The sequence below is a fragment of the Perognathus longimembris genome, chromosome 5 (assembly GCF_023159225.1).
Source record: "Perognathus longimembris pacificus isolate PPM17 chromosome 5, ASM2315922v1, whole genome shotgun sequence".
Classification (NCBI taxonomy): Eukaryota; Metazoa; Chordata; class Mammalia; order Rodentia; family Heteromyidae; genus Perognathus; species Perognathus longimembris.
Genome location: NC_063165.1, coordinates 36,914,167 through 36,927,724, shown reverse-complemented (window position 1 = coordinate 36,927,724; position 13,558 = coordinate 36,914,167). Strand labels below are relative to the sequence as shown.

The window sequence follows — 13,558 nt, the reverse complement described above, 5'->3', positions numbered from 1 at the left end:
CCTCCCTTATTTCCAGCACTCATTGCTATTTCTCATTCCTCTGAGTTTGCTATGTAGTAGCCCAGGTTGTAGGCCTCAGAGTGTGCTGTGTTTACAAGCATGCACCATCATGCCTAACCTTTTAACTACCACTGTTATCCCACCAGTCTTTTAATATAGCACTTAAAAAAAAAAAACACGTCCTTTTATAATGTGATTTATCTTCCAAGTCTGAGGCATTTTTCCATATATAGGTTGTTGAGACACTATTTTTAAAACAAAACAAAGGAGTACTTGGGCTTGATTGTCTTCTAATAAGGTTGAAACTTAAAATCAATTTTTACTGAGACAAGGTTCATGATAACAGCCCAGGCTAGCCTGGAACTTACTACATGACCTCAAACTCAAACTTGTGATCCTTGTACCTCAACCTTCTGAGTGCTGGAATTCCAGGCATTCTTTTAATAATCAACAGAAAGACAAAACAAAAATAGCAAAGTGAAAATCCCATGACCATATGTAAGACACTCAGGACCATGTTATCTCTCAGCAATAAGATAATAAGATAATAATAAAGCTATCCTCTTTAAGGTTGTCTTAAAATGACTGAACATTCAGAACTACATTGCAAGAACATATGTGAAAATGCCTAATTCAGTGTTTCTTCATGTATACATAGATCCTCAGTAAAGGTATATTTAATTTTAGAAATCATCTTACAAATGCAAATAAGGATCAATCATAATGTTCTCTGAAATGTTCAGTTGTTTACTTTCTTTTTTGGCTAAAGATATACCCTGAAGTACACAGCATGTTTTAAGAACTCAAAAAGTGACTCTAATCATATCCTATATATAACTTTTTTTAGAAAAGGTTCTGTAAAGTAGATCAAAAAGTAAGGTAAGTCAAAAAATTTAACAAGAAAGAAAGCCAGATGTGGTGCGGTGGCCCAAGTGGTAGAGGGCTAGCCTTGAGCAAAAGGAGCTCAGAGATAGCACTGAAACTCTTAAGTTCAAGTCCCAGAACTGGGGGGGGGGGGGGGGGGGGGGGGGGGGGGGAGGAGGGAGGAGGAGGAGAGGGAGGGGGAGGAGGAGGAGAGGGAGGGGGAGGAGGAGGAGGAGGGGGAGAGGGAGAGGGAGGAGGAGGAGGAGGAGGAGGAGGAGGAGGAGGAGGAGGAGGAGGAGGAGGAGGAGGAGGAGGAGGAGGAGGAGGAGGAGGAGGAGGAGGAGGAGGAGAGGAGGAGTCGTCATCTCAATGATGGTAGATAGCCACATGGAAGACACTCAAAGAATACACACTGGCTGGTTTGATAAAACAGACCTCTTGAGTTTTCTTTTAAGATTTCAATTTTAATTAAGCATTAAAGTTAAGAACTACTGTGCTTACTAAGATAGATGCTTAAGCCTAATTAAAAATAAAAATGAGGAGGAAAACTGAATTTAGTAGAAAGTAATGCTCCGCCTGGTACTTTGAGAGGGCAATGCTTTTGCAGCTGTCATCCTACACACCAGGACTGGATGATGGCATTCTAAAGATAAAAACATGTAGCTCAAATTACAAAGTCAAATATGAACATGATGACATGATCACTGAACTTATATACCAAATGTGACTTTTTAAGAAGTTCTCTGTACTGATATTGAAAGACATGCCAAGAAAACATCTTTAAGATCATTTATATTTTATATAAGATTATTTCCAACTTTGAAGAATAAATTCACATAAATAGAATGCTTTCCATTTATCGGGCAAGTTGGTGTCATGAATTCTATGCATCTTTTCAAAATTACTTTTCAAAACTATATCTGACAACTAACTTTGGGATTATTCTAAATTGTGAAATATGGAGTGACAAGGACTGTTTGAGCAAACAGAACAAAACAAATATTTATCTTTAAAACTCCCTTTAGTATTCCCCAGAATCTGATAACTAGATGGTAGGTTATAATTAAAGGCAACTTAGTTTGCTTCCATCTTTTTGGAAAGGGAGAGTTTTTGAGTAATAGTACTATACACAAGCTAAATAAAGAAGGTCTTGATTATGGATTTACAACACATGGTGTGAGTCATTATTAAGACAAATGTCAGAAAAGTGTTTTTCTTGTGTGCTATTCTTTGCTTAGAGAAAGATTTTTTAAAAGCTGACCTAGAAATAAGTATCTTGTTTGAAGTCCAGGTTTGACTTCCAGTTTACAGGAAAAAGGCAGATTAATAAGTACTACCAAAAAAAAAAAAAGACTACAAAACACACTTCTGCATAGGTTCTGTAGTTTACTTGTCATGTTTGGCAAATTGTACATAAACAATAAAACCCCACACATACTAACCTAAATTTAGAATTGAGAGAAAAGTAATGCATGCTAGACGATGATCAAGTAATTAAGTTTAGAAGCTCATGATCAATATATCCATTTTTGGTCCTGATAATAAAGTGTCTTGGAAAAATACAACAATCGTACAACCTAGGAAGCCCAAAGGGCTCACCACGTCTAGTAACAAGTGGCTGAAGCTAGATGTACAAATTGACAGCTAAAATAAGAACAGATATCTGTTGTAGTTCTTCTGAGACATGTAGAAACATCATTTGGGAGTTCAGTTAGAATTATACTATGGAATAGTCACCTGAAAACCCTATTTCCCAAGAATGCTATTATTATAGTGAGCTCCAATTTTTAACCATTAAAACCTTTTTTTAGCTTTTTTTTTCTTTTTTTTTGGCCAGTTCTGGGGCTTGGACTCAGGGCCTGAGCACTGTCCCTGGCTTCTGCTTCTGCTTCTTCTTCTTCTTCTTCTTCTTCTTCTTCTTCTTCTTCTTCTTCTTCTTCTTCTTCTTCTTCTTTTTGCTCAAGGCTAGCACTCTGCCACTTGAGCCACAGCGCCACTTCTGATTTTTTCCATATATGTTGTACTGAGGAATCGAACCCAGGCCTTCATGTATATGAGGCAAGCACTCTTGCCACTAAGCCATATTCCCACCCAACCCCACCCTTTTTTTTTAGCATTTACATATACTTTTTTATACTATGAATCACACATTGAACTACAATGTTTTGTTAGTCTACTGGACAGTTTTTTCTTACTGTTTCATTATTGCTGTGTTGCTGTATTCATTATTACTGTATTGCTTAACTTAGCTTTTCAAGTTTTCAATAATCACAAATGGTTCAGGACTTTGATTTTGAAGAAAAGTTGCTTGATATGTGAAACTGGATTCCTATGGCTCAACATGAACTTCACTGTCTGCACTCAGCTCAATCTCCTAATTGCATCCTACCTACTACTGCACACTACACTTAAACAGGGACAATGAGACATTTACAGGGCAAATAGATGTACTTTATTTCATTGAAATTAACATATATTATTCCTGAACTCCCAAAGTATTACTGCAAATGGAACCATCTTTCTTTTGAAGTCTGCTCAGCCAATATAGGATAGGACAGGAGAGGATAGGAGAAACAGCCATCAGATCCCTCTCAGATATGTAATAAGAGTTGGTCATACCCTTGGCTCCAATTTTTTCATTACTCAATTCACTATGGCTTTTTAAATTTCTTGGTAACTGTGGTACTTATTAGGAACCTTTCTGTTTTGTTAATATAAAATTTCCTAAAGCTCTTTACAAGTTAACATTGCTGTCTAGTCTCTATCTCCTTTACATCCTCTATCTCCATTACATCCTTTACATCTTAGTACATTTATTGATCCATACATCTATCCTCTATATGTAATGCTCCAATATCATACCCAATTATGAGCTAAAGGAGCCAAGATGGAGGGAAGCCAGGCACTAGTGGCTCACCCCTGTAATCCTAGCTACTCAGTAGGTTGAGATCTGAGGACTGAAGTTTGAAGCCAGCCTGGGTAGACAAATCTGAGAGACTTATTTTGAATTAGTCAGTAAAAAAGTAGAAAATGGAGGTGTGGCTCAAGTGCTAAAGAGACAGTCATGAATGAAAACCCTGAGCAAGAGGGAACAGTTCTGAATTAAAATCTCAAAAATTAGCATGCATGAATACACACACATGCGCGTCTACACTCACACACATGGAGAAAGGAAACAGGAAACAAAGTAGGCCACTGACACAATTTTTGGTTATTTGAAGAGGGTCTTATGACCTGGGTGTAAAAACGTGTCATTGCTTCATGTGGATCATAAATTTCTCTCCACTCAACTTTTTGTATTTGTTAAGAAGTACTGACCAAGCATAATTTTTGTCCTGTAAAAAATAGGTTGAAACAGTGTCTAAACTCACCAGCCATTCCGAAGTTAAGCTGAGGCATTTCTTCAGTCTTTGCTTTCTTAGGGCTTGGCAGATCTCTTGAAGAGTCGGGTGGAAAGGCCCAAAGCTTCTTTCGTGGATTGACAGTGGGTGTTGGTGATTTCACAGGCTTGTTTGTGGTAGGACACCATTTGTAGCCAGGATTTGCTTTCATAAATGCATCTTTATACTATAAATTTTTAAAAAACAGAAAATTTTAATTAATGCAGATTAAAATCTTCTAGTAGCCTTCACTCTATTCTCCATATAGATGACAAGTGAGAAATACTTTCAGTGATTTCTGTGGCTTTCCTCAGAAAAATGAATCTCAACACAGTCTTAGACTTTTCTAGTATCTCAAGAGAGGGCTTTGTCAAGAAAGGAACACCAGATGCAGTGTAATGACCTCAGTTCAAAATACAACTCAGCTTCAGCCAGTTGTGTACATCAAACAGTGTTTAACATTTCTTAGACTCAGTTCTAATACCACCCAGAAATATACCTGCTGATGTAGACTTTAATTTTATTTTCAAATTAAGTTATATTAACAGTATAAATGAGTTTCACTATAATATTGTAAATGCAAACAGTACACTTTGATTAAGTTTACCACTCCATTATTGTCCCATAATATCAGCTCACTTCATCAGCTTTGCAGTCTTCTGTGAATTGCACTATGCACTCTTCACATACAGTCAGACAGACAGACACATACATACATACGTACATAACATGCATGATTTAACACAGTTCAATCCTCTCATCCTCCATGCCTCTTCTCACTGATCAGATAGTCCTCCTTATTACATTTCTATGCTATCTTTATCATCATTCTAGATCTAGATTTCACAAAAAGAGCTAAAATATTTTCTATTTGGCTTTTTAAGCTTATGTTATCTATTTCCAACCATTCTCCTGCAAATGACTCCCCTCTCCTCCCCTCCCCTCCCTCCCTCCCTTCCTTCCCCTCCTCATAATTTCATTTTTGGTGGTAGTGCTAGTCCGAAGGCTTTTCAGTGCTTACATGCTGTCCCTGAAATTTATTGCTCCAGGCTAGGGTTCTACCATTTGCAGCACAGCTGTACTTCGTTTTTTGGTGGCTAATTGGAGATAAGAGGATCACAGAGTTCCCTACTCAAGAGTTGTGCCAAAACCAAATCCTCAGATCTCATCCTTCTCTTGAGTAGCTAGGATTGAAGGCATGTGTCACTGGCATATGACACAATTTTTTTCAGTGGCTAAGTAGTACTCCATGGCTGTGTCTGTCTGACATCTATCTATCTACAGCATATTTTTCCTCATTCATTCATCTATTGTTGGGTATCTTGGCTGATTCCACTGATTTACATTCCATATAATATATGCCCAAGAGAGGTATAGCAGGCTCATAAGTAGGTCTATTTTTGTAAATGGGCACACATGAACAAGCTCCAAGAACTATGATGTGTTGTGTTGCTGTTATGAATCTACCACAAACTTGTTCTTTCTTGGAAGTTTCCACCTTCACAGCCAAAATCTTTTTTTTCTGCTTCTTTTTTTTTTTTTTTGGCTTTTTTTCTGTTATGCTTTCTCCCAACTCTACTACCTCTCTTTTTATGATAGTATTCAGTGAAATGTATTATTAATATTTATTGTACATTGTCAAGTGATGTTAGCTGATAAAAATGAATTTTCCATGTATTCAACTTATTACTGTATATTTTATTAACATACTTGTTTAATCTCATGTTTACCTTCTAAAATGGTTAGTATATGACATTTAGTATAAGCTCCAAATACTTTTCAACTTAACCCCAGAGGAAAAATAGTGTCCTTTAACCTTTGTGTGAGGAGAGAATATGTAATCTACATAAATTTTCCCTTCATGATTTCATTATAAACCATATAAATAAAAACTATAATGTAAATAAAGATGCACTGTCTAGTATTCCAAAGATATCTCTGCTCAAATTTTGAGTAATTTTACCTGTAAGATTTAAATTTATGTGTATATATACAAACAAGAGATAACATATGAAAGTATAGCACACAGACCCAATTTTTTTCTTACAAAATAATAAATGTGGACCATGATGAATCCAAAGCCAAACTAGAATTTAGCACTGCATACCAGGATGTGCTTGGAAGCAGCTATGCGACATGAAATACATCACCATATCGCATTCATCTGCATGAGGGATGTACATATGAAGCTGAGACAGACAAATAGCTTTACCTGCTGTCTGGCGGTAGAAAGTGACAAATGGCAGGCAGAGGTGAGAATGGAAGTAGCCGACACATACATCATTACTCTGCCCAAATAAACAGCATATGGGCTAGGTTTGTCAGACTAACACTCATTTGGACAAAGGTCACTACAAAGTGACAAGACTTTCAAATAAATTTATTAAGATATTTGTCATAAAAATAATATCTTCATTGCAGTTCAATTTATAAAGAGGCAAATCCCAACTCTAAAAGATGCTAGATGTTGTCACTAGCACTCATTTCTTTGTTTCATACCTGTGCCCTCCCTCTCTTTCTCATCTTCATGTTTGATATGTCTATTCTTAGTAAGATGTCACAGTTTTTTCTAAGAATCAATTAGTAATTTGCTTTGTGAAAAACAGTATAATGAAAATGCTAATAATGTCATCCTAAAGAATTATTGTCAGCATCAACTATTTTTAAATTATAGTTGATGCTAATTCATAACAGAAAACTTGTGCTGAAGACAACATAAAGCAGGGAAAGTTACCACACAACAATCATTTTTCTTTCTGTCATGTATATTCCACCTACCTTCACTGCCAATACTTTGTGAATACTGGCTAAATGGCAGCCTCTGATTAGTCACTGGGAAGAAGAAAGATCATAAAATATAGACCCTCTCCATGTCTAATGTTTACAACCTACAAATAACTATACAAACTGCAATATAATATAATAGACACTTATAGTATATATGATAGACACACATATATATACACACACATATGGTCTATATGTATATGTATGTATATATGCATACAATCTATAAGTCTTTCCCTGACGTAGGCATAAAAATGCTTTACACGGTGCCAGAAGGATGTTATCTATGAGTAGAATAACAGAAAGCAAGAGAGAAACCTGGAACATGGACAGCTTTACAGAACAAGCTAACTGGGAATTTACTATATGGAACATGAATCTGGAATCTTCTCACAATATTCATTTTTCAGATTCTCTTTTTCTAATTATAATTTCATCATCTTTTAAGTAACTATACAAAAGAATTGCCACTTAACGAATCAGTTTACAAGTGTAATGCATCTTGATCGATGTCACTCTTTTCATCATTCTCTCCCACCTTCCCAATCTATCAGATCCTTAATACAAATACTCAATACTACAACACTTGTTTGGTCAATACACATATAATATGGGTTTTTCATTTATTAACTTACATTAAGGATTGATTCTTGGGTCTCATACATGCTAAAAGTGTACTATGCCATAAAGCTACACCCCAGGCCCCCAAGTCAAGTATGTATTGAACAGAAGGCTTTACAAATATAGGAGATAGAGAAAATAACAATAGTGTTTTCCTTAAGGTATTAAAATACAGATGGAGATGCCATAAATTTAAGTGAAAGGCAGTGAAGGTGCCCCAAGTGATGGCAGAGACAGGAGTAAAGAGGACGATTTGTCTTAGGAACTGGGTAACTCATCAATCACTTGCTCTGATTCAGTTCTATGAATCAAGAGAAGGCTTGAGAGAGATTATAACTAAATGGATTACAAAGAAGGCTGGGTAAGGGAGAAATGTGGGGTCATTTTGCATATAGTTTGAAGTAAATAACCAAGTGAAATTATTATCAAACAGGTCAACCAAGTGGGGAAAATCTATCATCACAAGATATGGCCAAGGGATAGACTCCGCCTATCCAAAGATAATCCATCAGATTTTTATGCTACAGGAGGGATGGGGAGCTCACTCATCCTCCAGAACAGCTTCAGTGAAAGACTCTTGCATATGATTAGACTCTTGCCAAAATTCTGATGTTCAAAATTCTCCCAGTGAAATAAAAATTTGCCTCACGTCTCCCAATTTCTTCCAGCAAGTATCTAGACAATTAAACAACAGATGTAATTCCTGATACAAGGCACTTAGTAATGCTGGCTCCCTTCTCTTAAGACTCTGACCACCACTATGTTTACTTTAACATCAATAATAAACTAGCAATTGAATTACTGATACTGCCATTAAATACATACTCTGTACTACTTCTCCTTTATATTTTGACAATGACATTATTACATTACAAAAGGAAATAATGTATTATGGTAAACTTTTAAAATAAAGTTTCATGCTTTTCCAGATCATTTACACAAATGGGATCTGATTTAACATACATCTGAATAAAAGATATTCTCCAATTAATTATTTTCACCTGAGAATGAAAGAGCTTTCTAAAAGTCTTAGTATTTCTAACTATTTCTACAGTCTAATTATTTTGTACGGAGTAAAAAACAAAAATGGCAATTCTGGTGAATTAGGGAAAGGAGGATGCTGAGAATGACTGTATAACCAAGGACAAATGAGTGGTGCAAATATCTGAAGTATTACCAGAAAAGATAATCTGCAAGAACTTTAAAAGATTACACAGGAAACTGTCTGCTTTGGAAGTACCTACGCTTGCTAGATTAGTGCTCTACCTCTTGATCCATATGTCTAGCCCCGTTTCTGGCTGGTTATTTTCTTTTTTGGCCAGTCCTGGGCTTTGGACTCAGGGCCTGAGCACTGTCCCTGGCTTCTTCCCGCTCAAGGCTAGCACTCTGCCACTTGAGCCACAGCGCCGCTTCTGGCCGTTTTCTTTATATGTGGTGCTGGGGAATCGAACCTAGGGCCTCTTGTATCCGAGGCAGGCACTCTTGCCACTAGGCCATATCCCCAGCCCCATGGCTGGTTATTTTCAAGATAGGGTCTCACAAACTTTTCTGCCTGGACTGGCCTCAAATCACAATCCTTTCATTCTCATCTTCTTGAGTAGGCAATGGTTATAGTCATAAGCCACAAGTTACAGGTACCTGATTTTTAAAAACAAGTTATAATAACCATAAATGCTACAGAGGCTAATAACATTAAAGAAAAGGAGAAGAAATGAAGAATTTCAAAAAGTGACACGAATCTTAACTTCTTTGTTTTGGGAACGTTTCTCCATTGAAATTAAAAAATTATCATTAGGGTAATATAACTCAATGCACTATCTGACTACGCTGTTCTTGCTGGTTGTTTTTAATATGGAGGAAGTTAATTACACCACTTCACTAATACTGAATTACATTTATGATTTTAACTGTGTAAAGGTATGTGTGTAAAGGTATGTTAAGCTATATATTAGCCTAAAACTTTGACAATAAAGCTACTCCAGTAAGAAAGCAAACTTGAATAGAGTGATCAGGAAACCATGTGGCAGTCAGTTTGTTTACACAGACACACACACACACACACACACACACAGAGTTTGTTTTATATGTACTTTTTAGAGGAACAATTTAACTCAGTAATTTAGATAATTAGAAGAAAAGGCAGATTAATATCTAAGCTTCTACTTGTTTTATAAAATCAAAATGTAAAAACTTGTTTAACATGTTAGTATTATTACTTTAAAATGGTAATATTGCAACTTTCTAAGGTTGCAAATATTATTTTGGGGGACTAAAAAAAGTTATCTACTGAAGATCCTTTCTGAAAATACACACAAAGGGAAAACATGAAATTGACTAGTTGGTATAAATCACAGACTAATTCAATTAGTCTAATTCATATACTGACTAATTGGAGTTGTGATATCTTTAAGTTTTCTTAAAAACGGCTGGGAATATGGCCTAGTGGCAAGAGTGCTTGCCTCCTACACATGAGGCTCTGGGTTCGATTCCCCAGCACCACATATATGGAAAACGGCCAGAAGGGGCGCTGTGGCTCAGGTGGCGGAGTGCTAGCCTTGAGCGGGAAGAAGCCAGGGATGGTGCTCAGGCCCTGAGTCCAAGGCCCAGGACTGGCCAAAAAAAAAAAAAAAAAAAAAAAAATCGGGCTGGGGATATAGCCTAGTGGCAAGAGTGCCTGCCCCGGATACACGAGGCCCTAGGTTCGATTCCCCAGCACCACATACACAGAAAACGGCCAGAAGCGGCGCTGTGGCTCAAGTGGCAGAGTGCTAGCCTTGAGCGGGAAGAAGCCAGGGACAGTGCTCGGGCCCTGAGTCCAAAGCCCAGGACTGGCCAAAAAAAATAAAAAATGTTTACTTGGATTTATAATTTCCAGTAAACCCTAAACTCTTTTTCTTTAAAAATTAGTTTATATCAAGAAAGTGCATTTTTCAAATGTTCACAAGTATTCACATCACCTTGAAGGAGCTCAATTTCCTAAGTCTTAAAGGTTTACTGTGAAGAAAAAAAAAATGGGGATTTGGGTATTTGACCCTTCAATAAACTATACAGCTAACATCTGCAGCTGAACACTTAAAATGAATGTGACAGACTCTATTTATTTTTGTTTGAATTTTTATTATAGTTGTTTCATTATACCTATTTTATTATATTGTTATTGTAGAGGTAATATGCAGGGAGGTGACAGTAATATGAGTGAGGTAATGAGTACAATTCTATTTGAACCATGTCTCCCTTCCCTTGCTCTCCTTCCAGGTTTTCCCTCCCATCCTCACCCACAAGATGTATAGTTCGGTTTAACTTCTGAACTTATTACTTATCAGTGATGGTGTCTTTTTACAGTCCTTATAATTTCATTTGCCTGAACATTTAAATGTTTTTGTTTGCTAAGCAATTAGCAAAGGGACTAATATTTTAAAACCAATTTGACCACTTAATTGAGCTACTGTCTGATTAGAGGCTACATGATCAGTGTATACCACCTGCCAAATTGGGTAAATATATATTTAGTTTGGATGATTTTGTTTTTCAACAGTTCATAATAAAAATAGTGAATAATTACTAGAGAAGTATCCAATAGAAACATACATAAAATTACTCATTAAGTGTAACTCTAACATTTATATAGAGTATCAAAAGCTATAGCGTTTACATATACTTGTACTTTATTTGCATCTTAAAACCACCTTGAGAACTCAAAATGTCTCAAAGAAAGGAAGTCAAGTATCAGAATCCCAGCTTCATTTTTGGGTTTGGAGTGTTTGGAAAAGTCAAATGGAAGTTTCTAGGCCTTAGTGTTCTCACCTAACTTTTAGAATAGCTTTCATAATATTAATTCATGTGAATATTTTGAATATTAAGTGTTTAAAGAGAACAGTGGCAATGACATATCAACATTTAAATTTAATATTATTAAAAATAAACATGAATTTTATTTTATTGTTATCAATTTCATTTATTGTGCTGTGTATCAGACTTAAAATTGGGAACCAGAACTAATACTTGTGCTATGAGACATGTTTTCAAGCCTCCTTATTGTCTTAAATACAATTAGAAAGGCTTGATATATAGGATCTAATATCTGGAATATAAGAAAGGAAACAGTCTAAGAAACAAGGAACAGTGTGACACTTGTAGCCTAGATATGGTTCTATTACTCACTTCAGCCAAAAGCGGGAGGTCCCAATTATACCATAGGCAGAAAACCATATACATGAAGTTATTTGGTTGGATATAACAAAAGAAACTCATAACTGATAGTAATACCAAAAAGAAAGCCCATGGAAAAATTAAAAAGTGGAGACTCAGAGGAACAAAATAGTTGAGAATCATTATTATACATACAGCAAATGGAAAGGCCTCACCAAATTATAGATTAGGTTAGGAAATAATAAAACAATGATAGATTTCCCTGTTGTCACTGTATTTGGTACCCTGGTATATACGTTTATCTGAATTAGGGAAGGAAAGGGGAACATCAAAATGGTAAGACAAAGGACAGAGAGTGAACCAATGCAACAGTGATACTCATAAGACAATATGTTAGATATTAACTGTACAACATGGGAGAGGGATTGGGGGAAGAGGGAAAATGAGAGGAAAATGAGGGAGGAGGTAACAAGTTTGACAAGAAATGTACTCTCTACCTTACATATGTAACTCTAACCCTATGTGCATCACCTTGACAATAAAACTAAATTCTAAAAAAGAATGAAAAAAATAAGGATAGGTTGAAGTTTTGTTCAAACGTTAAAGATATCCTTAAAACTTTTAATAGGGACATGTATAAAAAGTAAAGTTTTAAGAGGAAATATGTTTTTAAAATACCAAAAACCTGTTTGTAAAGGAGTACTCAAGTTTCACCTATCTGGTAATCATGTTTAGGACCTAGTTGACAAGAATGCTGGATGAGAGAGCCACACTCGATAGTATGCAAAGTGCTGGAGCATGCTGTGAGAATACAAATTCTGGATGCATACTACAAGAGAGCTAAGAAAAAGTCTCTAGATTATAACTCACGAGAAATGTGGCTACAACTTCTTTAGAGTTCATTTTAAATAGAATCCAAACAAGGGAATGAAAATCCCTTACCCAAATTAATACTAGTTGTAAATTAAAAAAAAAAAAAGTAATGTTCAGGCAAAACTAATCTCATGCCTATAATCCTAGCTACTCCGGAGGCTGAGATCTGAAGAATACAATTCGAAGCCTATCCCCTCAAGAAGGCCTGTGAGATTCCTATAAATACCACAATTAATTCCACAATAAACTCCAATAAACTACCACTACCAAAAACAAAAAGAAATAGAGTTGTATGGCATAAGTGGTAGAGGTCTAGCTTTGAACAAAAAAGCTCAAGTTTAGTGCTAAGGCCCAGAGTTCAAACCTAGGATAGGCACAAAACAAAACAAAATAAAACCAACAAAAACCTCCATGCAGTTTTGTAACGATGGCAATATATCCTTGCATATTGATAACAGATACTAACACTAAGGACTAAAATGGTTTACCTTCTATTTTCTAATACATTTAATTCCATAGTAGTTCTATTGACAGGCAACTAATCACACAAGTTTAGCTTGATTTCTTGTGATGATTGGCCTATTCACCTTTATATTATCATCTCCCGTGACTCACTCACACATAAACTAGTAAAACTCCACTTTCTATTTCCTACACCTATTTTTCTTCTCTCTGAATCCTATAACAAAACCAAGGACTTTAAAGCCATTTCTACCTTCCCTCATAGCAGAAGCAGACTCTTCTCACAAGACTTATGACATTTTAGCATTACCATTCTTGATATATTTTACTCAACTACACTTATCTCTCCCTTGTCTAAAGAAAATAGGATAAAGACACATTTAAAAGGCACAAAGTCCAACAGAAAAGAATGTTCCCAGCTC

General features: G+C 36.0%; 1 protein-coding gene across 11 annotated transcripts in view; it reads right to left on the bottom strand.

Annotated features, from left to right (window-relative positions):
* Bbx (BBX high mobility group box domain containing) overlaps positions 1–13,558 on the bottom strand; it is a 224,176-nt gene that overhangs the window by 64,141 nt on the left and 146,477 nt on the right. For all 11 annotated transcript variants that reach the window (XM_048346546.1, XM_048346548.1, XM_048346557.1 and 8 more), the window contains one exon: positions 4,236–4,431. In XM_048346546.1, the coding sequence (XP_048202503.1) occupies positions 4,236–4,431 (196 nt within the window). The remainder of the gene's footprint in view (positions 1–4,235; positions 4,432–13,558) is intronic.